Source organism: Accipiter gentilis, chromosome 1 (assembly GCF_929443795.1).
Source record: "Accipiter gentilis chromosome 1, bAccGen1.1, whole genome shotgun sequence".
Taxonomy (NCBI): Eukaryota; Metazoa; Chordata; class Aves; order Accipitriformes; family Accipitridae; genus Astur; species Astur gentilis.
The window spans coordinates 53,942,750-53,967,959 of NC_064880.1; the positions used below are offsets into that span (position 1 = coordinate 53,942,750).

Sequence of the window (25,210 nt, forward strand, 5' to 3'; positions counted from 1 at the left end):
TCATTGCACACACCTACTATATCAGATGAGTGGACTAAGTGTCATGCTCTGCTTTAAAAAAGCTCTAAGATTTGTGTTCAAGACATAAAGGGAGTACAGGGCATAAAGTATTTAAATGCAAGGGTATTTCAACCTTCTCATATAGGGCAGGAAAATTTATCTCAAAGGTTATCCAATTTCTTTTCAAATGGTAAAACCAGGCTGTGTAGTCATACAGGAAGTCTCCATCAGAGGGATTAACTGATGCATTAGCTGTGATTGCTTTAATGTTACAAATGATACTTCATGGGGTTGATGAATAGTTACATTTGGTTTACCTGTGGTTCTGCATTTGAAAAGGTAATATAGCAAAAGCAATAAAATTGAGTAAGTAGAACAGTATAGGCTGCTATTACCTAAAAAATAATAAATGAATTACACTGAAAGGCAGTATACATGCAATAACTGTCAGTCTGTTATCTATCAGCCCATTCTATTTCTATTAGGTGGTAGAAAAGAGTTCTGTATTTTGTGTAATTATTGATATAAAATTCAGATGAAAATGAATTGGCTTCTTCAGCTTTGTTTTCCTTTCTGCATAAGATCATACACAAGTCAAAGGATTCGTTCTAGGAAATAAGTATACATAATCTTCTTCTCCAACCTCACCTGCCAGAAAAAAAAAGGTTACCTTCTGGCACGACAGATTGGTTAGAAGGTTGTGGTAGATATTAGAGTAGAGCTAGGAATACATTTTTTTTGGCACAACACTATATACATTTTAAATAATGCAACACAATATTTGAAAGTACTTGCCAAGAAAAAGCACTGGTTTTATTTAAGCACTACTACATTCCAGCCTGTAAAAGCTTAGTAGACATGAACTTATGCAGGTCACACAATCAACCCTGACTGTGATACCACTTACGTATCTGGAGAGCAAAGGGATGTTCTAAATTCCTATTTTCTCTGGGAGGGAAAAAGAAAAGTTCTAGTAGGAAAAAAAACCACCACAAAAGAGCACAGGGAAAGATGAGGATGAGTGGAGATGTGGAGTGGCTTTCATATAGGGGAAACGGAAGTGACCTGGACTTTTCTTCTGCCTGTAAAGGCTACGGGAGAAGAAAGACTGATGCATGTGAAATCACAGATGTCATTAAAAAGTATATTAAAAATGACCGTCCGCTGTTCCTCAGAATACATGAATGGAAAACCACCCAGTGAGAATATCAAGCAGCAAGTATACAGCTAATGCGGTGAAGCAGAGGTACTTTTATACAAAATGTATAATTAATCTTGGAACTCTGTGGCTCAAGCTGTTGTTGAAACCAAAAGTCAAAACAGATTAAAATAGATGTTAAGAGAAATTCATAGAAGATCTACAAATAGATGTTAAATGTGATGGTCTGAATGCAGCCCCCTCACTGTGGAAACTCTACGCTGCTAATTGCTGGAAACACAGATTGCTGAGAGAAGAATTATTTTATATTTTGGCTATTTCTTATACTGTTTCCAAGCATCCACACCAGATCACTGCCTTTGATTCAATCAAGTACGTCCATTCTTCTCTGGTGTGCCCTTTAACATCATACAATAGGTATTATGGAATTTTTTCTTGAAGAATGGGATTCCTTTCATCGTGGTTACTGGCATGTGGCCCACCCACGGCAAGTTATAAAACAGATGCTTTGGTGCAAACACCACGCTGTTACACAAGCCATACATTCAAAGTTTGTATATTTACCCTTGCATGTTTTATTCATTCTTGTACCTTTGTGGCTTTGTATTGCATTCTTAAATTTTCAGGAATACATTAATCTAAAAAGGACATGAATACTATGTAGTGACATATAATTTAAGTTTGGAGACAGAAGTCTTTCCTTGGCCTTATGTATCATTTGGCTAGGATATATTAAAGGATATGAAAACCAGAAAATAACAACAGGCAGACTAGATGGGTTACTGCAGAACCACTGACATGACTGAAGCAGAGTTGCTTAATACACCCCACTTGTACTGAAATCACCTGGAACTGTGATCGATCAACATCTTTAACAATGGGACAAAGACAATGCCGAAGATAGAAGTCTTGGTACGCAAGGAGGAAATAACTGCTATTACAGAGGAATCTAGTTCTGAACAACTAGGGAAAAATGAAGCATTAAAATTTTTTGACACAGAAAGTATCTTTTATACGTTAGTTTAAAGATCTGTGCAGCTGCACTGTCAGGAGCTTGTTGAGAGCAAGTATCTTAGTAACATTTGGAGGTTTGTTATTGTCATGAATAAAGATAGCAGTTGTCTCATTATATGAACTAGAAGGAAAACTATACTGAGAAGTGAACGCTTCTCTTCTATGACAGTGCATGGTTACTAGTCAGGTGGCAAAAAAAGTCCTTCCATGAGACAAAACTACTCTGAAGTATTTTCAGACTGCTCTTTCAAACAGGTGGCATGCCCAGAAGCTAACACGGCATTAGGACTGAATGAATAAGGCACTCCCTGAATTTTTCTGTTTCTTTTTGTATTTATTAATTTTGAAGGAGAGTATTGTTTTAAGGGTGCCAAACTCTTGTGGATTGTTATTTTCTTCTACCATGACTTTTTCCTCCTTGGAACAAACATGCTACTATTAGTATTAAAAATGAACTGAGAAAAAAATACTTTGCACTTACACAGGCAACATCCATTTCTGCATCTTAACATACTTATGCAGGAAGCAATTAATGCTTACAACGCCCGTGCGAGGTTAGAGATAAGAAAGCTGCAATGCAGAGAAATTGACTTGCTCATCCTCAGAGAAGCATGTTAACTGTGGATTTCCAGTCTTGCATTGTAGCACTAGACTGAGTTCTCTGCTTTGCTTATATTGAGTCTAGCTTAGGAATCATTTAGTGCTTCACTGATATACACCGAACAGACTTTGTACCCCAAAGAGATGGTAAAAAATTCTGAGCAATCTTTTGGTATGTTTTGAGAAGAGAAACAAAGGCCATCAAATCATTTATTTAAATGTTACTTTGGAACATACTGAAAAATGCTTTTATTAATTATTCTGTAAGGGCAACAAGAAATACAAAGTGCCAAGAAGTTTCTCATCCTTATATCAAAGCAGCTAGTTTATGCAGTTAAGTTTGCAGTGTCAAAAAAGAAAATAAAACGTTGTAAGTCAGGACTTTGTCACTTTGCTTCAGTGCTGCCAAGTCTGGTCACACACAGACAGGAAGAGGGGAAAGGAGCGCATTGTATCAAAATACAAAACTTCCCGGACCTTTTACCCACTACTCCCTGAGAAAAAAGTTAATGTCTATGCAACCTTTACCTGGCTACTCAAGTGAACAGGATAGACAGCTTTTTTCTTTTGCTTTCCTTTTCTAGTGAGTGAGATTTCCCTCAAAAAAGTAATAAAATTTCAGCCAATGCTGAAGAGGTGCTGCCACTTTTGATACAAGAGGTGGGGCCTCCAAGATCTGCGGGTGATGATATGAAAAAGCATCTTAACTGCATGTGCATGCGAGCAGTCCTCTGCTAGGATGTAAAGGCTCTTCGGGAGAGGCGGCAGAAGCTTCCTCTGAAGGATGGAGAAATGCATCTGCTTCAGGGCACATGCTTCAACAACGATTAATCGAGTTATTTATTCTTAAAGGGAGAAATACAACATTTTGACGTGCAACCGTAACTTACTACAGGTTCTCCTGCAGGATCTGGTAACCAGGGCTGGGATCTGAGGGTAAGCGTGGCTCGACGCCGGGGCACTCCTGGAGCGAGGGGGGGTTACGCCTGCTCCCTCCTGGGTACCGGGAAACTGGAGAAAGCGTGAACAGGAGTCACTTTTTAACAACCTGCCGAAAGGGTGGCTTAGCTCAAGGCTTCGGCGGGCAGCGAGGAGCCGCCAACGACTCGTAACACACCAAAGCGCTCCCCGCAGCCGAGGGGCAGCGGTGGCTCTCGGCGCAGATCAGCCCGGCTTCATCGCCTTCTGCCTCCCCCGCACGACCCGGTGCCTGACCGGGACTATAAACACTTTTCCTGAGGGAATGTGTCTGTTATTAGGGTGTCCCGCCCCCCCACCCCCCCTTTTTCTCTTGCCACCCGTACCTGACTAACGGGTTACCAACGCGCACAAGCTGAGGGGGAACGCACCGGCGAGGCGACGGGCCTCCCCGGGAGGACGGGCTGGGCCGGGCCGGGGCCGGCGCCCGCTACCCGGCGGCCCCCTCACCTCACGGCGGGGAGCCGGCGGCACCGCCCGCTCCCCTCAGCGCCCCCAGCTTTCCCGCCTCCCGCCCGGCAGCCGCTATTCGTAAGGCGAAGAGCCGCCTACCCCGCACCTGCCCGCTCCTCCCTCCGTCCCTTCCCGCCCGGCCGGCCGAGGCTGGCTCCGCTCCCGCTGCGGGGACACCCACCTCACGGCGTCCCCGCTCCGCCGGGCCGAGCCCCAAGTATCGCGGGAGCCGGGCGCTGCCCGCGCCGCCGCAGCCATTGGGCGGCGCGCCGGAGGAGAGGCGGCGGCGGCTGACGGGCGGCCACCGACCCCGAGCCGCCGAGGCAGGGGCGCCTAAGCCGAGAGCGGAGCCAGCGCAGCCCCCGGCAGCGCCTTGGGGGCCGCTGTCCCGCCGTGACGCGCCTCGGAGGCCATGAGGAGAAGGAGGGCGGCGGCGGCGGCGGCGGCGGGCTCTGCCCCGGGCGGGCGGCGGCGCTGCTGCCGCTGCTGCTGAGCGCGGGGCCGGGGTGGCCGCTGTGGGCGCTCGGCGTCCCGCCGCAGGTAAGCGGAGCGGGGTGGCCGGCGGGTCGCCGAGCGGGGGCGGGACGGGTGCCGGCGGTGCCCGCCAGGAGCGGGGATCGTCTCGTCACCCCTCACTTTACCTCAGTTCACCTCACCTTCTCTCGTTTCACCTCACCTCACGCCGGCTCTTGGTGTCAACTTTTCGGTGCGTGGCGTTTGGCGGCGGCTCCGCGGGCGAACCGCCTTCCTTGGGGCCGGGGAGGGGGGGAGCGGTGCGCTGGGCGAGAGCGCTTCGCGGGGAAGGCTGCCCTTATCCCATTCCCGGCTGGCTTTATCCCATTCCCGGCTGCCTTTCCTGCTGACTCCAGCTGCGTTTTTACGTGGTGGAGGGGTTTGGAAGCGGGGAGAAGCCTGACCCGAAGCACCGGCTCTGTGTGTGACAAACTGCGGTTCAATCCGAGTCCTGGGATGCAGGTTTTTTTTGGTTTTGTTTTTTTTTTTTTTTTTTTTTTTTTTTCCCTCACGAACTGCTAATTGTGTCTGCCTTTTGATTTTGCGAGGACAGATCTAAATGTCACCAGAAAACCATCGGTAGAGTATGTTTATGGTAGAGGTGGAATAACGCTTTGGGCTGCGAATTTCACTGGAAGGTTTCGAACCTCTCTGGCCGTCCCTCAGCCTGCTTCGTGCCCGTTTTCCCAGCGCCGTGCCTCCGCTCACGGCGGAGCGGGGAGCACCGGGCTGGCAGCGCGAAACGCCGCTGGGGTTTTGGTGGCCGCTTACGTTCCTTTCGCGTGGTTGTAAACAGTCGAACCCCGGTGTAAATGAGTTGTGGCACGGCTGTTTGGGAGCCAGGGTTTTCCTTCGGAACGGGATAAAGTTAGGATGCCAGCTGTTTTCCCAAGAACCGGGTAAAAACTTCTTCGGAGCTAACAGAAAAGAAAGTTTATTTTACAGTTTTTTTGGCGTGAAATTTTATCCATCTGAGATAGTAAAGAAAAAAACCACAGTTGGTAGAGCTGATATTATTTCTTCTTTGTTGCAAAATGAGAATGGGCTGAGTATTTGTTTGGGTGCTCTTGGGTGACTGAAAATAGTAAGAGAAAAGATTAATGAGAGATTAAGACATGCTCAGAATTGTGCCGAGGAAAGCAAGAGGCAGAGATTATTTTAACTGGTTGATGGCCACTGGACTTTGAGGAAGGAGATGAGGCCTTAAAGCTTGTATTGTTTTTCAATTAGTCTTTTTAATTTTCCTCTGTTGTGCCCTTGGTTGACAGCACATCTCATTACTGGTGGTCTTGATGTTCTGTGTTCATCAGTAAAACCATGCAAAGGTGCTAAGGCTAATGAGGACAGTTAAAATTAGTGTAACTTGAAGAGTGGTACTTTAGATATTTTTTTAGCTAGGCCTGTTGGTACAAACACTTTAGTGGTTGTGTTTTTGTTTTTTTGTATATAAAAAGTGGGTTTGGATGGCATTAAACTGAGACTGTATAACATGACATGAATTTGGCTTCCCCTGGGGTTATTTTTTTGAGATTTAGAACTAATTGTTTCTTAGAATACTGCTTCAGTGAAGAAAAGCATGTGCTTTATCTTCCTATCCTTGTGCTTGTACACAAGTGATTAGTGTTTGCAAGTTCCCGAAGATGAGTGTGCACTATCAGGAGATGCTGATGCTGGTAGAATAGGGTGGAAAGCCAGACTCACAGTCTCCTGTTTGACTGCGGATGAGCTTTGAGAAAATATGAGTGTAAACAACTGTGCCTTTCAGGCAGAAATGAAGACTGAAGGGGAGGACCTAAGCCTACCTGGTTCTGGGATTTATGTCTGTTAATACCTGCTTCCTGTCCACCCCAGAAAAAGCTATGATTCTTCCTGAATGTTCATGAAGAAGAGAGGTGACGTATCTGTTCTCACCATCCGTACCCCCAAGAACCTAGGGGAGAATAAGTTGTAAAAACATTCCTTACCAGCCGTAGCAAAAGCTTATGACCAGTTTATATTGGGGAATGTGCAGAATCGGGTTGAGTTACTTTCCTTCTAACGTTAGGTACAGTTGTTTTGGGTTAAGGCAAAATATAGCAGAGAACTACCTAACCCCACTGTCAGATGACAGAAAAATTAAGGCCAAAGAAGAAAAGCAGAATCACTTAGAGTTAGGAAACTAGGAAACCTTGTAATATTTTTCTATGTAAGATACGATTCTAGTGGGTTTTGTACATTAGCAGGCGCGGTCAGGAGAACAGTTTTCCTGAAAATATGGAAGTGAGTTCCCTTTGGCTGTACATTGCTTTTATGAACATAGGAAAATACAGTTTGGTTTCTTCTAAATTCAATAGAATGAGAGCTGTGCACTTTTATCAAACCTGCTTTCTTCAAAAACTTTGAGATGAATGAAAAAAAAAAAGAGGATTGGACAGCGTATTCTACTACTTTCATGATGATCAGTTTTAAGTTAGAGTAAGCATGATGTGACAACTGACTGATTGCCAAAAATGGCCTTTTTAGTATTCACAAACTTTGCTTTTTTCAAGACTGTTGTTCTGTTGGATTGGAAGAAGTGAGGGAGTTCTGATTTCCCAGCATTACAAATGAGGTCCTTTGGCCTTGGTATGTAGAAAAAAGAATCAACAGGTCGTTGTTTTCACAAAATAGGTGAAATACATGTCTTTCATTTATGCAGCCGCAGGTGTTCCTTGGCGGGTATGCCCTCCCAGCTCCTGTGAGCAGGAATGCTTTACAGTCGCTATTTGCTTGACTGATCTTCAGGTTCAAGTCAGCGACTACTGATGAGTACTGTGCTCCGACTCTTCTGCGCTAGGACTGCACGGTGCTAGGTGTCGGTTTATGCCATGGCCTTGACCCATACATGTACATCCAGTAGGTTACTACCCTTTTTGGTGATGCGGAGTAGTAAGGAGTTGCTATTACAAACAGGACTTGTGTAGGAGACTGTCTTACAGAAGGCAGTGCTTATTTCTTTGGTGACACTCTGGTTCCAGCTGTTTAAAATTTTGTGTTTGTAGTATTATCTTCAGGCACAAATATCTTTGTCCATTTGGTCAGCGGAATTGGTGCAACGTGAGGGTTTAGTTATTTGTCAGTGTTAATGTAATGTTGCTAATTAGTGTATTGGCACGGCCGGGGTGGCTGGGCAGCTGGTCCTTATCTCTCCGTGGGATGCGTGGCGTCTGTGCTGGCAAGCCACACGTTTGTCAAAGGTTCGTGGGGAAATCCTCTGGTACATGGCTCTAGCTGCTTGGACCGTGTTCTTCCTCGGATACTTGTCCTGTAGCTTTTCCCCTGTTCCTTGTGTCACTGCCTGGCTTGCTCCAGCATTTTGTTCTTGTTTAAAGAGCTAGAAAACTTGCCCTGGGTGGTATCTGTCAAGTCATCAATACCACTCAAGTATGTGTTACTTTTTAATTTCACTGGTATGTGGGAGAACACCCACCATCTGAGAACAGAATAAATATAGTCAGGTTAGTCTGCTAATTAGCTGTGAAGAGGTTGTGCAGCACCTTGCAAGGGATACCTGCCTATCACCCCGTGGGGTGGTCAGTGTAGGTTAGAGAGGGGAGATGCCAAGTCTGACTGTCGAGGCAAGGAGAAACCTGTGAGGCTGGTGACCAAAGTCCTCCAGTTTGTTTTTATCTGTTACTAGACAGACTGCGCTTTGGGGGAAGAATGTGGAAAAAGGAATGAGAGGAGGATCTTGCATTTTGTCTGTGAGCTTCCAAGACATTATAGCACCTGGGATTCTCTTCTGGTATTTGGGTATTGAGTTTATGTCCATATTCTTTTAGGTGGTGGGTTTTTTTGTTTGTGGTTTTTTGTTTTTTTTTGTTTTGTTTTTGTTTTTGGTTGTTTTTTTTTTTTTTTTTTTTTGGTGTTGTTGTTGTTGGCCTTTATGTTTTTGGTGCTTTGTGCCAACACATTGGTAGCAACAGCCTGGTTTAGTACAAGGGTAGTATCTGAAGGCATGGACTTCAAAGGAGGGAGTAAATTCTAAACAAATTTGACATCATTTGCAATCTAAGTGGCGTACAATGAGATGGCCGTGAACACAAAAAGCTTTTCTTTTCTGGGTATTGGGGATGTGGTGCTTTGAGGTATCGATTCTGGGAGAAACTGGTGCTAGTCATTGCATGACTCTAGCCTGAAAGAAGCAACGCAAAATAAAGGGTAGGCTTTTATTACAAAGAAGTTTGGTTAGATGAATTAATAAGTCTTTTCCACTTTAATTTCTGAGTCACGGAAATGCATTTTAAAATGAAGAATAGGTCTATTATTAAATGTCAAGCAGCCTATTTCAGGAAAAGAGAGAGGGGGAGAAACTAATTCTTAAAACACAAAACACTGGATAGCTCTAACAAGAGATACGTGGGGGTTTTTTTTCCTTTTTTTTTTTTTTTTTCCCCCTTCCCTCTTACTAAATGTGAAAGAGCTTCCTGTATTGATCTTGGAGATGGACAATTCTAGCATTATAAGTTCTTCAGATAGCTGTACATGAATTAATAAACTGTTTATGGTATTAAATGATGATTCGTGGTTTTGGGAGAGTGTAGAATATATTAAGGTTTGGCTAGATCAATCTAGCCATAAGATTTTTGTAGGCAAAATATATTTTAAATGCGTTTATTTTAAAATTAAGGTATGTCTTAGAAAGATAGGGTTTCAAACCTTAATAGCTCTTAAAGCAAGCTTGCCTCTTCAGTTTTTTTAATGGTAATTGCTCTCGTAGCAACTCTGATAAATACAATTTATAATGCAATGTAACACATTTTACTGAAAGATTAAGCAGTGGACTTTAGATCATATTCCATGATACCATGGTGCTAGGATGTGTGGATGCACTTATGTTTTAATAGAGTTTTGTCAGTTCACGCTGGCTAATTGCCATTCAGTGCAGTACTGCCTGCGTTGGACCCTGATTCAGCAGCAGAGATTGACAAAAATAATAATGCCAAATCTTTCTGTGACTGGCGCTTAAATATTGTTGTTGTCCATTTTTACTCTGGCAGCTGCAGTGAATCACAGGAAAGCTACAAGGAACAGTCACATTCATCCTTTGATATATTAGAGGTAAAGGCTGGAAATCTTAGATTTCAGATGAGCTGAACTCTGGTCTGCCTTCCTTAGGTGTGAAAAAGACATTTGTGATCACTCTTATTTCTGCTCGGGAATTTCTTCCAGCAAACTTCTTTCTGATCACTCTTCAGCTGACCTACCCATTTTTTGCAGAAGTCTGATCCAAATGGCTCTGACAGAGCAGATGTGTACTATAGATCAGTTCTGAAAAGCTGAAACACTACTTGACTGGAGGGTTTTATGGATGCTTTTACTACTGAGTTGCATTCATTTTTTAAAAATTAACTATTCTGCTACTATCATGAGCTCAGCGTTCATTAATTCATACATCATTTGAGTGTCAAATCTTGCATTATAACAAGGATTTGTCAACAGCAGTAATTTAATGTCTGAATTAACCGGTTCATAAACTGATCTGCTATTCTTACATATAGTACTCTTGTGGTCAATATCATAACAGTATCGATGGCCATCCTAAGGTTTCTATTTCTTTGCCTTTAGCCTAAATTCTTTCAAGTATGTATGAGAGGAACACTTGAAAGGCTGTGAATTGAGATGCTTGCTAACATACAGAGATGTCAAACAGGATAAATTTCAGTGCTGACTGAGGTGTTAAGTTGCATACGTTAAAAGAACGGTCTACATGACAAATAACAGATTCACTAGAAAATGCAGCATGCCTCAGTTAAATAATGAAAAAGCAGGAAATTACCAGTGGAGTCATAACAGTAATGTAACTCCATCCACTTACTCATCTTTCTAATGTGCCTGCCATCTGAAGGCTGTATACGGTAATGGATATGTACCCCAAAAGGTCAACCAAGGCAGTTTTCTGCCCACCCCCCCAATAGCATATTCCACCCCCCCCCCCCCCAAGCCCCCCCCCCCCAGTACTGTTAATTTAGAGACGTGTAAAGGAAGAGAGGTGGAGGAGGAGTTCTGTCTGCAGTTTGGTGCTATGCAGAGATATTGAGGAAATAGTCTCTGTGCAAATGTGTAGCTGTATACGGTGATATTTAATCAAACGTATACTATGAAACACCAGTACAAATAATGGATTATCAGGAATAGGCGTTTTTGATTCTGCTTTTCAACTGTGAAGCATTGCACCCATGACATGTGCTACTTAACCGCAGTAAGAACCATGATGTGATTTGGAAACGCAGCTCTATCCCTTGTTGTCTGAGAAAGCAAGCCACTGTAGTGGCTGCACAGGTATTGCTGGGGCGTATTTTTCTGTCTTCTGTTCCTCTACTGCTGTCATCAACCTGCCAGTTAAAGCTCTTCTAGCATAGAGCAAAACTTGTTTGAGCGTGTACTGACCAGGAGGCAGAAGCAGGCCTCCTTTTCCTTCTCTGGCGAGACAGGCTTCAGGGTGCCGGTGGGATTCCTGGGTGTTTTGTTATCCAGGTAGGTACTGCCCAGAGCATCCCCTCCGCTGCCACCCGGTCCCACGTAGTCATTGGGTGCCGGCGGGCTCAGCTCCAGCGGAGGTTGAAGGAGCTGGGAACTACTCAGCAGCAGAAAAAACAAATCCCTTCCCCTCTCCAAGAGCAAGCCCCAAACCTCCCTGCAGTCTGGAAAGCTGGGCTGGTGTCGTGAGTTACGTGTGCTGCATCTGGCGACTGATGGGAAACCGGGGAGCGGCTGGGCAGCGCTGGGGGCTTTTTGGCAGGGCCTGGTACCCAGGGGAGCAGCCCCCCCAGTTGCTAGGCAACCGCTGCCTGATGCTGTGCTGCAGCACGCTGTGGATGCATGCAGATGTGGCCACATCTGGCAACGGAAGGAGGTGCAGCATTCTTCCTCACGTGCTGTGCTTGTTCCTATAATACATGGTAGATCAAGCTGCATTTTTATCACGCCCTAGCTCCTGTAGGCACTTCATTAAGCTTTTATGGCTAACATTAAGATCAATGTTGACTTGAAAAATGATGTTCAGCTCTATTATAGATTTTATTCCACAAGAAATTGACTGTTTTGTTTTGAAACAATACTTTCATAATAGTAATTTGCAGTTTGCATCCTTTCTTATCCAAGCATCAAGATATCATTAGTCAGTTTTGATGTTCTTGGGAGTATAGATGGCTAACACCAGTTGCTTTGCACAGGTTGTGGTCTCACAGGTTCAGGAATCAGATTAAGGTCCGAGTAGTTTTGATATTAGTTTGGAAGATGTAATCACAGTTCTAGGATGTAGATGGACTCTAGGACTCTAACTGCTTCTATACTAAGTCAGTAAAAGTGCTGAGTGATAAGTCTTTTGATTTTCTTTGGAGGAACTTTTGTAAACAGTTTATTTCTGTCTCACTCAAGGATTAGGACACTTAATTCTTATTGAGCCTTAAGAGTGGCAACAGATTAAAGGGCCGTTGAAGGGTGTGCTCATACTGATTTACAGAAACTGGCCATCTGAAAATGTGTAGAGGTAAAATTCTATTAGGTTTCTTCTGTATGTAGTTTTTACATGTAGTGCTTGAAGTGCTGCTGTGCTGGACTTCCTCTTACCCTCGCCCATATGTTGCTGCAATTTACATCTCTTAAGTCCACAACAGTGCCTGAAATTGCCACGAGTTTCACTAGTAAAGTATAAGGACAAAAAGCAGTTGGGGGAAACCATTGGTCTGTGAAACAGGTGGATGCTCCTTAAAGAAGCCCAGATCAAGATAATCAACAGGCAGGTTACAAAATGCCATGTTCAGTGCTTCAAACCAGTGTTACTCTGGCTAGAAGCTTTCAGTTAACACCTTAGAAAAAAATTTTTATGTGCAGCATATTTGCAGTTTTAATACTTTTAGTCCATTAAGTCACAAGACATTAAGATTATGCTTATCGCTTAACAGACCACTCTTTCACTTAGGCAGCTTTCATCTTTCTCTCTCTAGTGTAAGTTTTGATAAGTGTGCCCAGGGACAGACTGGAGCTGACTCTCGCGGGGTGGATGCTGATCCTGCTAGAGCAGTGTTGGAGGGGAGGGATGGCTTTGAGGGATCCAGGAAAGTGAGACATAGGGACTGGTCCTTTTTCAGCACTGGTAAGGAAATACTGGCTCAAGAATTGGGGCTTTTGTTGAATCAATGCACTAACATGGGCTACGTCTCAAACTTCGAAGGGTGTGACTCCAGGAACATCACCAGGGGAGCAAAACTGGTGAATGCTTTTCAAAGTCTTGGCCTCAGTCTGTGCTCCCATTGTTTCTACAGAGGGGATAATATTTTTTTTTCTCTTACAGAGATATTGTGAAAGTGAATTAAAAGCTTTTGAGGCAACTGGATAGAGTAGTGACGAATGCCGTGGCTTTGAGCCCCTGAGAAAATTAAATATTGTTCATTCTGTGCATGGCTTGGCTGGTATGAAATAAATAGGGCATAGGGCCGTGTGGTGAGTTACAAGTAGAAATACTGAACAATTGCTTCATTTTACCAAATCTAATCTGCTATGTGTACTCAGTGAAAGTGGGCTTTGCAGAGGGGTGGTTGTTTTTTGTTTGGTGTTTTTTTTTTTTTTTTTAGTTCATGAGAAAGGCAAGTCAAGGTTTTGCAGCTATCTTTAATTCTGCCAGTTTTTCAGAGCTTGGATTTGAAACCTCCATAACATTCTCTTACCACAGCATTTTATTGTGGCAGTTTTAGGAAAGGCTGGCAATGCAGAGGATTTCTAAATTTGCATACTTATTGCCTATAACACTGCCAAACTGCAGCTTTTTGGGGCAGGGATTTCCCTCGCTTTGTTGCTGCTAGATACTGCTTTTAAATTAGCTTTATTCTTAGAAGTGGTAGCTCACAACCCCAGCATATTTACCTTCGTCCTCTTCCTGAAAACCTTGTTACTCTATATTTTAGTAAAAAACCGCTATTCTTTGCAAAGCTTCATCTCTTCTGAGGTCTGGAGGAGGGACTTTAGGTTGTAAGAATAGCTGACACGGCCAGAGATGGTGTTTGTGTTGAGAGGTTCCTTCCGCTCATGGCTGTCGGTGACCAGACTATCTTGGCTGTCTGCGTCCCACGTGCCAGCCATGCCTGCTCCAGGTTGTGGTGGGCCTGGACAGAACGGTGGAAGGAGCCCGTTTATTTTGAGTGCAGGCAGGAGGAGAGCCAGGTGGAGAGGGAGAAGTCTGAGCTGAGCAGAAGAGCCTGGCCCTTGGAGAGAAACAGGTATTTGGGGGCAAAGAGAGAATCAGCTTCCCAGAAAATGGGGCTGAGGGGTAGGGTTAGAAGGGGGAAAATGAGTGGAGAAGAGTGCTGAGGACCCTGACTGGCTGTTTGAAATAGCTGAATAAGGAAACATTAAAAACTGGTAAATGGTAACCTTGGGAAATGAGAAGGAGAAACCCAGCAAGAAAAGACTGCCTTTCCCTTGCGGCAGGGGTGGGATGGGAGGGCTGAAGATGGAGAAGGCTGGGAGGTGGCCTTAAGGAAAGGTGGGAAAGAAGCAGCCGAGTGGCAGAGAAGCCCCAGCTGGGAAACTGAACCCGGGGTGTGTGGGTGGAAAGGCTGGGTGGTGAGGGTGGTCGAATGCTGGAGGCTTGTGGGAAAATGTGGGTGACAAGGTCATAATGCACGCGTGCTTTGGGAATTACCTTACGCTCCCCAGTTCTGGCTCTTTGTGGGTTGTAGTGGGTTGGTTTGTTTGTTTGGGGTTTCTTTGAGTGCTTGAACTTTCAGTGGTCCTCTTATGTAGTGCTGATGTTTTCCTTGTGTGATAGGAATTGAGTGGTACAAGTTCAAACCGTGCTTTCATACCTAAGTGGCTTGCGCTCCAAGTGCAGAGTAAGCAGGTCAGTGGTGTCTGTTCTTGGGAGGAAGATGGAGAAAATGTTCAGCGTGATTCTTATTATTAGCCACAAGTCTTTGCTTAAGTTTCTTATTTACTGCTAAGAAAGCTTGGAAAGGCAGCCAAAGGCATGCTGCTGTTTCAGTTTTGTTTGGTTTTTGGGTTTGCAGCCCTTGTATCTAGTTCTTGATTTAAACCCTTACATTTATTTTTTTATTTAAGACATGTTAATTAAATTATCTCTTAAAGAATTGTGATATAAAGCATTTATGGGCAATGAAAAGCATTCAAAATCCACAAGTGTATTGACGGAAACATAGGGCTTTTGGCAGAAGCGTTGCAAGATCGGTGTGAGGTGGTCTGGACCATCACTGAATTTTTTTTTTTCTTGGGTATTTTGTGTTATCTCACATTGGAGGAGGAGAGCCTTGCTTCTATTTGCCTAGTCCTAGTTTTGAATATATTTTTTCTTTTATTTCCAGTACTTGCTGAAAAACACTATCTTGGCTAGTTAAAATGCTTGTGAATTTTTTGTGCAAATATGAAGTTCAGGGAAGGGGAAAAAAGGGAGAGGGGAGATATTTCCATCTTGAAACAGAGCTACGTTAAAAAAAAATAAAAATTCCAAACGATGAACTTTCATTTTGTTAAAAAAAAAAAATCATTCTGTCTGAAACTATTTTTTTTCAAATTCAACTGAAGCACTCGATTGAAGAAAAAAGATCAGCTAGCCTGTCTTGGTGATTTCTGTGTATCCACTGGGAATTCAATATGCATGGATTTTTGCTTTATTTTATTTGTTCAAATAAACCTTTATTGAAACAGAAGCTAATTTGAGGGTTGTTTGCAGTGAGGTTGGGTGGAGCCTGGGAGCTCTCGGGCACGTGTGGGAGCAGTTTAAACTGAGCAGCGCCTGAATGGTTACAGATGGTACCCGGTTCTGGTTTCCACCTGGCTGCAGGTAAGCCCAGAGAAGAGGCAGAGCTGGCCAGCCCTGCCCAGGACCGGACCAGAGCGGGTGGCTTTCAGCAGAAAACCAGGCAGAAAACAAGTGGTCACTCTTCAACCACTTGGTCTTAATTCCTTACCCCATGTGAAGGAAACATGGTGTTCCAGCAGGTACCCCAAGGAGCGAGCCACCTCATCAGTGGGGCACCTGCCGGATTCGGCGGTGGGACTGAGCCTCCGCTGTGTGTCTTTGAAAGCTCCCTCCACCCCAAAAAGATAGCTCTTGTAGCATGAATTTGAAACTTGCGTTCCAAGAAAAAAAAGAGAGCCCCCCCCAGCTGCCTCATACTTACCCACAGGTATTTATGTGTACTTTTGCAGAGTAACCTTTGCTGGGACTGTATAGGCTGCCAAGTTGCAGTATCTGCCAGTGTTTTTTCTCTGTGTAATGAAATACTTTATTTAATTTCCTCCTTTAAAAAAACAGTACTTATAGGACGCGAAAAGTAGGAGTGGTTCTTTGCCACTGGTAATGCTCACTTTTGTAGCAAAGCAACCCAGGACTAGATTAATGGTTAGAGCTTGAGGCCAAAGGCATTTCGCAGCAGGCTGCACTGCCTGTCCCCCATAGTGAGATGCTGTGTGTACACGGGAGTGGAAGTACCCTGAATTAGCTAGATTTTAAAAGATTAAAGCGGGGTTTATTTTTTTTTAAGAAAGGGGAGGAATATTGAATCTAAATGTTAACTATCGTAAAAAAGAAGTTTGCCATCATTGCTGCTAACTTTATAATAGCCTGTTGCACCACCTTTATTCAAACCCCCGAAAGCTGCACAGCTAGCTAATGCATTGTAGCAGACTGCAGTGGCTTCTGTACAGACTATTTGTTTAAAAACTGCACAGCATTGGGAATAGAAGCTTTTTCCAATTGCCCATCGATGACTGCTGCACTTCTGAGGATTACTCGCTTATGTTATAACAAGAGGTGCTGAAGAAAAAAATTCTTCTGTATTATTAAGAGCTTGGGGAGGAAGTGCCTTTGTATCTCAGCTGGTGCTGAACAAATCACTATTCTGCTCAACACTACAAAAGCCAATTGCAGCCACCATGGTGACAGACTGCGTGGGGAGGGTTAACACTTCAGCTGTTTTCTTCTCTCTGTTTTCTAACGAAGATCTCTGTTAATTTGTTTTTTCTTTGTAATTTTCTTCCTATAATTAAACTGTTCCTGTTGACTAGCATGAAAATGAATTGTGCTAACCTGAAACACGTATTCCTGAGCCCTTGAAATTTTAAATCAGCTGGCTGTGGATCACTTCAGCAAGAAAAAGAGCTATTGGTTGTGTTTATATTTAAGACAGATGGAAAACTTTATTAATGATTACATAGTAAAATAGCCCTTCGAGCATAATTTGAAAAACTGTATTTAAATCATTCCATCTCTTCCATCTCATTGGTTCAAATGAACTGTAATTAAAATGTAATGTGAATTTCTTATATTTTGGAAGTATTTAAAATAAAAATGACCTGTTACAGAAGCTCCCTCAGCACTGTTTTTCACCTGGTATGCTGTTGTTTAAAGAAGATAAACTGAACTAGTTCTTGGATTCCTGTCTCCCTGTGTGCTGTGAGAGTTGATGTGACTGTGTGCTCCTTGGGAAAATCGCTTTGGGAGGGACAGAAATACATTTTACTAGAAAGTAATGTGGCAGGGTGAGGTAGTGTGGCAAGGGTGCGATGGTGTGTAAAGAGAGCTGGGCCAGGAGTGAGTTAAACCAGGGAAGTTAACAGTTGTGATACTGCTGGATTGAAAAGCTGAGGGTGTTTTTTCAGAGCTAAGATAGAAAAGGGTTATATATAAAATTACATCTAATTAACATAGGTATGTTAAAATGTCGACAAAATTTATGAGAGCTTTTTTAATTATAAGAAGCTTCTTTATGTTCTAGAAAGGACTTTCTTCTGTTTGCTTTCTTTTATAGGCACTTGGAAAGTTATCCAGCAGTTCAGTACTAAGTGCTTTGGGAGCATGGCCAAAGCAGAACTCCCAACCTTGACATGGAATGCAGCTTATAATGGTAAGTGTAAGGTTTCAAGTACAGTCATCTAACATACAAATCTGTGTTGAGAGTGGACATGGAGGCCCTCACACTTGGCTTTTGTTGACGAAACTTACTGTTGCAGACGAGAGCCTAAATATGTAGGTGAGTGGCTGCAGCGTTCTTTTGCAAGGCGTCTTTGGTGGTAGTGAGATGGTGTTCAAAATCTTTCTGCAAGATAAAAATTAATTTGCTTTTAGTGTTCAAAGGCCATATTTGAAATAGCATTGTGAACACGTTATTTGAGAAAAATGAAAATTGCAGTTTTCTTCTTTCTGTTAATATATGACTAATGTTCAATAAAATGATGATTATTGGTTAGAACTGTCTGTTGGCACTGCTTTGTTGTCTTTTTGTGTAATCTTTACTAAAATCTGTTACATTGCGTGAAAGGTGTATGTATATTGCATGTGTTTCTAAATGAAGGCAAGTTACGTAGACTGTCCATGTCATTTGCAGGTCAAAATGGTTGGTATTCATAGAATGGTAGAAAACAGTAAGTACCTGCATATATAGAAAGAAACAGGTACTTTAATCATCTCCACACTGCACTTTCCTTTACATTTTTCAGTTCAAACTGTGTGTACTTGTTAGCTAATTCAGGCGTGTTTTCTTTGCTTGCAGTGGGATGCTTGTCTTTGCTTCCATGTTGGATTTGAGCTGTGGGAGTTTGATACATCTCAGCAACTGCTGTCTTTCCTCAGCATTTGAGCTAGATACCAAGTAAAGCAATGAGGAGATTTGTTTACTGCAAGGTGGTCCTAGCCACTTCTCTCATGTGGGTGCTTGTGGACGTCTTTTTACTCCTGTACTTCAGTGAATGTAATAAATGTGATGACAAGAAAGAGAGGTCTCTGCTGCCTGCTCTGAGGGGTAAGTGCCAAGTCTAAGCTATCTTTGAAGGTCACGGATATTATCTTTTTGTTAAGTATTTGGCCTCATATATGTTTCTCTGTACTTTCTAAATTATTTTTCCAATTCAAACAGACAAAATACCAGGAACTGAAGTACTTTGTTTCTGCAGTGCTTTAGTGGTTTCTGAATTAGTTTCAGTTATCTTAGTGTTTGACCTTTGCCATAACAAAGCCTGAGTCTTGTGTGTTTTCTTCAGCGAAACTAATATAAATGTCTTCAATATGTGGAAGAGAAAACCGAAGTAACCATTTTAAGAACCTTTTTTATCAGAAGTCATATGACCTACAAAAGAATTGATGCTCTATGATTCTTTTTTCATTTGTGAAACACACGTACTTGTAAGCTTGCTTTTGAACTCATAACTCTGGCTGAAACAATCACTTTAAAAGATACTTAGATTCCCTCTACCATATGAAAACGTTAGGATCAAGTCTGAAATGCAGATGGAGCAGAGATTCTTGTCTCACTCCAAATATTTTTAGCAATGTAATTTACTAAAGGGGAGTTCATGAAAACTGAACCTTGACAGAAGCTACAAGTTTTCAAGTTCGTAATTGCTAATTTCCAGAGCAGTCATTCACTGCACAGATCGTGTGCTTCTGTGCATCCAAAAGACACAAGTACTTGCAGTTTAGTGTTGCAGTGAACTTGAAAGTAACCCAGAGAAGCTGTGATGTTGACTCCGGAATGGAGTTAAGACTGTAAATGTGTGGGAAATTCACAAGAAGAGGAAGTAGAAATTTATGAAATACGGGTGTTTGTTTTTCCTTGTAAACTAACATCGTATTCTTAAGAAGTTTAGATTCAGCATATGGAAGAAGGAAGATACTTTGAATTCCTGATAGGATTGGAACAAGATTAATTAGAACTAGTGCAGCTGCTTTTGAAACATGTTTACTGTTCACAATAGATAAAAATTGTCTGATGCTCTTCCTCTCTTCGTAAATACATATGTATGTTACACTACTGATCCTCAGCTTTGTCCACAGGGTAAACCATTGTCATCCTTTTAAAAGTACTTTGGGGTTATGGTTCAGTTGAGTTAATAGCTTTGCAATCATTCAAAATAAAAATACCATTCAGTAATGAGTTTGTCACATGGCAGTCCTTACTCAAAATGTATTTGGAAGATTTCACTTCCAATCATATAAATAGCTACTTTTCCAAGGCAAGAACCTGGCATATTGTGAATAAAACAACCCATTTTACCTGTACTGTCAGCTGCAGAAAAATGATCGTAGATTGTTGTTGAAGTATGCATTGGAATTTTCTCAAAATTGATTACATTTTGTGACATGTCTTTAATTGGTTGCATTTTTTGCTATGTAATTGGATAATTTGTAAAGAAAAATATTAAATATTAGAATGATAGATTTTATTTGAACAGTAACAACTTGTAAGTCAATCTAGGCTAAAAAAAAATTGCATAAACACATATCCCTGCCACTAGCACTCAAATTTAGATGAAAACGTCTGGAACTTGCAAGTATGAGTTCACCTTTTTGACACTGTTTTTGGTCAGTGAATACTATGCAATACTTGACTTTTATTTTGAAGTACTCTGTTGCATTTGACTACTTGAAATGACTTTTTTTATTTTTACGTTCAACTTACTGAATTCTACATGCTCTTCCTGTTATAAAAAGGTGAGGTTTCTGCACAGGAATTCTAAAAGCAACACTTTCTTCTTGCTCTCAGTTCTGAGAAACAAGTTATATTGAATATATAACCTTATTTCTACTTTAATGCCTGGTAAAAGAAATATTCAGTCTGTTACTATAATATGCATATTCTACCTGATCCTGGAAGAATATTTGGTTATAATACTTCTTACAAAATTTTGAAAGTATATACAATGTTTGGGGACATTAGCACAGTTTTATTGGAAATTGATTACATGTCTTTTTTGTGAGATTACTGAAGTTCTAGAATGCTTCTGCCACAAAGGAACAAAATGAGAAAAAGCAGAGTTAATCTACTTTATCCTTAAGGTTTTGATCAGTTGTTTATAAGGGGAAAGGAAAAAAAAAAAAGCCAGTACTGTAGAATTTAATAACATATACTTCATTCATACCTCTACTCTACTTGTGGACTTAAGTTACAACAATTCCAGTAAACAAGAATCACTGAACATTCTAATTTAAAAGATTTTGGTTTTATGAACACATTCTTTAGTAGATGAGGGCTGTTAATTCACTAACAACAACTTGTGTAAATAATTGCAACAAACCCACTTCTTCTCATTGGCAATTACAATTGAAGGTTTGATAACTTAGTATGTAGTTTCTGGGGTTTTGCGTCGGTATATCCACAGACTTGAAATACTATACAGACTGTTCCAAATAAGTGTGGATATTCTTGAATGAAACTTATATTCCAGGCCACTAAATTAAAAATTAATTTGTCTGACTTTGTTTTTTTCCAATGTCCTAAATATTTCTTGTTATATTAGATAGTCATATGTAATCTATTAGTATTACTATGTCAGTATATGTTTCTGAAAATAAAAAAAATCCAGAGTAATTTTTCACTTTGTTATGGAGATTTAGCAAAATGTCTTCATTTATTTCTGCTGAAATTATGTGTGCTCTGCTGGAGTAATTAGAAATGTTTTTTTAAACTTCTGTAGCTTCCAATCCAGCAGACTACTAAAACCTCCTTACAGTAAGTGCCATGAGCTATTACGATGGAAATGTAGTGCTGCTTTTTTGCTGTAAAGTACCTGCATGGGTACCATCACCTTTGTCTTATTAATAGTGAATTTGTCAGTCTCTGAATACCTCTAATTGAGAATGCAGATTACCTGTAAACATAAAAAGCAACATAATTACAGTATTTCCACAAGGATATTAAAAAAGACACAACAAGAATTAATATACTAATAGAAATTTAAATTGGACACAGTAATCCGGTATTTGAAGTCACTTAATCCATCACCCTCGTCATTAATTTGAGAGGAAAGATTCTGATTACATAGAATGGTGTGTTTAGAGGCGAAAGAGGTAAACTTTCCATGCCTTTTTCAGTCCTAATTATTGCATTCTAAATGATTCATGAAGACATCTTTACAGTAGATGTTGAACTGTAAGCAGTGACAGTCCATAGACTGGAACACAGCTGTCAGAAATCCCCCTCTGATGTCTCGCTGTACATCTTTAAGTATACAAGTGACAGGTACAAAAGCTGAGTGTTACAAAAATGAGCTGTCACTGAGCTGGGTCAGTGGTATTGCTTAACAACTTGCAAGTGTTATCCTAATCAACCCTGAGCTGGCTTTCCGTCAAGTCATCTTTACTTGCATCTGTTTTTCTGCCACTATTGAAAGAAACAACATTTATTTCTTCAACTTACTTCCTACTTTGGAAGAAAATTAATACTGGACAGCCTTTCATTAGTGTCTGTTTATCAGTGGCATATGCAGAAACTCTGAAAATATCCTACCAGCAGTTCTGCTTCCCCTTTGTGTAGGGCCCACGTTCAGAGGGCTGAGTTATGTCACTGCTGCGTTCTCCTAACATTTTAGTGTAGGTGTTTGAATGTACCTCAGGGTGCCTAGCACAGTATTGTTTGGGCAACATTGTCTGATAAATCTTGAGGAGGTGATGGAGGAGTAAGTTCCCAGGATGTGCATCGAATAGACTATGGGGAAGCACTTTTGAGAGCAATCAATGACATAGAAATGGGATTGCAGTCCCTTCTCGTTCCTGGAGACTCCTTGTGTCTTAGAGCAAGCTGCTCAAAAGCATAGAGATTTCCCTGGAAACTCAGCTTTTACCTTGAGTTTCAGGAAGTTTAGAGTAGATCTGACCATGCCCAAACCATTTCAGAAGAGCTGTAAGAGAGGTATAGGTTTTATGGACACCATCACATTAAGTAGAAGCTGGGTATGGCTTCTCCCCAGATGGAAATAAAATGCATATTGTGTAGTGGAAAAGGGGACAGGGCAGCACTTAGCAGTGCTCCTGATAGGAGAGAGCGGTCTGGGGAGAGGGTCCTCTCTTCTTCCTCTCTGTGTGGCCCTTCCCACAAAAGCAGGAGCCAAAGCTGACTTATGGATTTAAAACATGGAGAGCCAAGGTGCAGCAGTCAGCAGTTTGCTTAGACAGGGCTTTGAAGGGAAGAAACAAGCTGGCAAGTCCAAGAAAAGCCAGACACCTATAACGCACCCCTGTAGGGTGCGTGCTTGAGGACTTTGGCAACATGGCACTGGGTAAACTGATGGGAGGCACAGCACAGCCATCATTTAGTTTCTGAAGTTTTTGGGTATTCACGGTGTATTGTATTGCCTTTTGAAGGACCCTTACCGCAACCTGATCCTGGATTCAGGATCACGCGGGAGAGAATAGTGCTTGGTTTGTCAGATGTTCTGACTCGCCTTGGGCTCTTCTGCTCCATGTTGGTGCAGTATGTATTTCTTGTTTGGCTTCCAGCTAAGTATTGTACAACTCAGTCATGTTCGGTGCTAGTATTAATGACAACTGTTTCAAACATTGCTCAAGGACAGGTCTGTTTCTTTCGGAAAAGCTGGTTCTCAAGGTCTGCCTGCGTGGGACTGTATCGAGTCTTGTTCAGAGTACATGGGAGTGAATGGGCGAAATGACAGATAAGCGGAAAGGTAGCTGCCCAAGGAAGAGATTGCAGAAGCAATCTTTCTCATGTTGTGAACTAATCATGTTCAATCTAATGTTCCTAGCAGATGGTTCTTCTGAAACGTACAATACTCACAGCTGTCGGGACGGGATGCTTTCAGGTCTGCTTGAAGAAACAGTCTTATTTTTATTAAAAGCAGAAGTCTTTTTTTATGTGCAAACTAGAAGTCAGTTTACTCAGCACAGTGAGCTGACAATGAAGGAAATGTTTAAAGCATACTGGAACTCTATTAAATTCCAAGATGTGAGGTAAAAAGGGAACTTACGAAGAAGGTATGGTATGTAAAAGCTGAAGCCATGGTCCTTTTATTTAAAAAGTAGCTTGACCTTTCTCTTTACTGCTTCCATTTTCTTCCAGCAACTTCGTGACTGTAAATACTTTCTTATTAACTCTGGAAGTCTTGTTCTCCGAACACACAAATGAAGTGCTTTTGAACAAATATTCAGTGCGTACTCCTAAAAAGCTGAGAGAAGGGTTTTACATCTTGAAACAAATCCACAAATTGTGTATATTACTGCAGCTGTAGATATTTGCCTATATACATCATAATAAAGCCAGCTGCCACCAAGGACCTCATAACGTGTCTAATAAGATGGCCTAAACATTGCAAGGCCAGCACTTTTTGGAAAAAAAGCAGGCATCTGCAGGTGACCAGTGAGAATCTCTCAGCAGAGCTGTCTGTCCCAGAAGACCCTACTTCTCACCTGCGTTCTGCTGTCATGTGGATGTGCATTACTTTCTGATAAACTGCACCTGCTGGGTCTTGCTGCTCTACTAAAAAAGCTACAAACCATTTCTAAGCCAAGGCAATTTGACAGCCCGGCATCTTATCAATTAAGCTTTGTTTTAATTTTCCACTAATTAGGGTAATTCTGAATGCCCACAAGACCTCTTTCATGGTTACTGTAGCCTCCTCCTTACTGCAGCTCCTTACTGTGAACCAAATGAAGACTACCAGCCCTTTGGGTTAGGTGCTGTGAGATGACTAAAAGCTCCCCAGCCTGGTTGGAACCAGGGGGCAGGGACCAGGCGGTGTGTGTCAGCAAAGCTGTCGGAGTCGAAGGTGCAGCTTTGATCGTTAAGCTGCTTTTGGTAGGAGGAGGAACATAACTCCAAAAAATGGAAGGACTTCCATCTCTTTTGATCTGCTTGGCTATATGCATGGCCTTCCATCCATAATCTCAAACGCTCTTAGAGAATCCCCCAAGTTTCTGTCATGCCGGGAGGGTGTTTGGTTTATTGTGCCTGGTGCAGCAGTTGAGAGAGGGAGGATCTTAATTTGTCTCTAGGCGTCTTGTTGGGAAGAACACGTCCTGGAATCCAAGAGGGGTTTAGTGCATTTCTTTTAGTGTTTTTCCATCATTCATGGTAGAGGAATTTGAAATGGAAAAGGACTTTACTGCAGAACAACCTCTAATCTTTAATTTCAAGTTAAAATATGTTAGTTAAATTTAGTGTTTTCTGTTTGGAAAGCTGTATTTGAAGACAGTTGTTGTTAGCAGTTTTCTGCCCAGATTAAGAATAAATATGTAGTGAGCCTGGGGGAAGTAAAATATTTCTCTCTAAATAATAAAATGGGAAGCATGTGCCATGAGTGAAACAGTAATTGTGAGGAAAGTGTGATTAATTAAAATGAGTGTATATGAGTAACGAGATGAAATTGTAATTTTGAGTGCTTGTGTCTGCAACGTGAATAATGCTTTTAACGCAGCTTTGTAATGTCATTGTATGTTTTGGATTTTTCATGAAGTGGTGACAAATCTTTAAGGTTATTTTGGTGTCTAATGCTTTTATGCAGTTTTTTGCTTCTGTGTTGTCAACTATGTTCTCAAGTGCTACAAAAAGGGATTTGTCGTGAAATCAGTAATCACTAAAATGCTACATTGAAGAAAACTCAGTATAAGAGGAAGGTTCATTTATTCAAATCCTGTAATGTGTTTATATATGTTTTTAAAGAGAAAAGGTCTGTATTATGATCATAGAAAGCAAGTGAATGAAACATTTGGATGCTGTAATAAAAGTTTGG

General features: G+C 41.7%; 1 protein-coding gene across 5 annotated transcripts in view; it reads left to right on the plus strand.

Annotated features, from left to right (window-relative positions):
* The first annotated feature begins 3,634 nt into the window (after positions 1–3,634).
* The window catches only part of GALNT13 (polypeptide N-acetylgalactosaminyltransferase 13), a 153,705-nt gene continuing 132,129 nt past the window's right edge, over positions 3,635–25,210 (plus strand). For 2 of the 5 annotated variants that reach the window (XR_007507111.1, XR_007507112.1), the window contains exons 1-3: positions 4,219–4,744; positions 17,503–17,598; positions 18,244–18,492. Coding sequence is in view for 2 of the 5 variants with exons in the window: in XM_049809347.1 (XP_049665304.1) it covers positions 18,351–18,492 (142 nt within the window). In the remaining 3 variants the exon portion in view is untranslated. Of the gene's footprint in view, positions 3,710–4,217; positions 4,745–17,502; positions 17,599–18,243; positions 18,493–25,210 lie in introns of those variants that run through there. The other 3 variants (XR_007507113.1, XM_049809347.1, XM_049809355.1) reach the window with 3 other exon arrangements.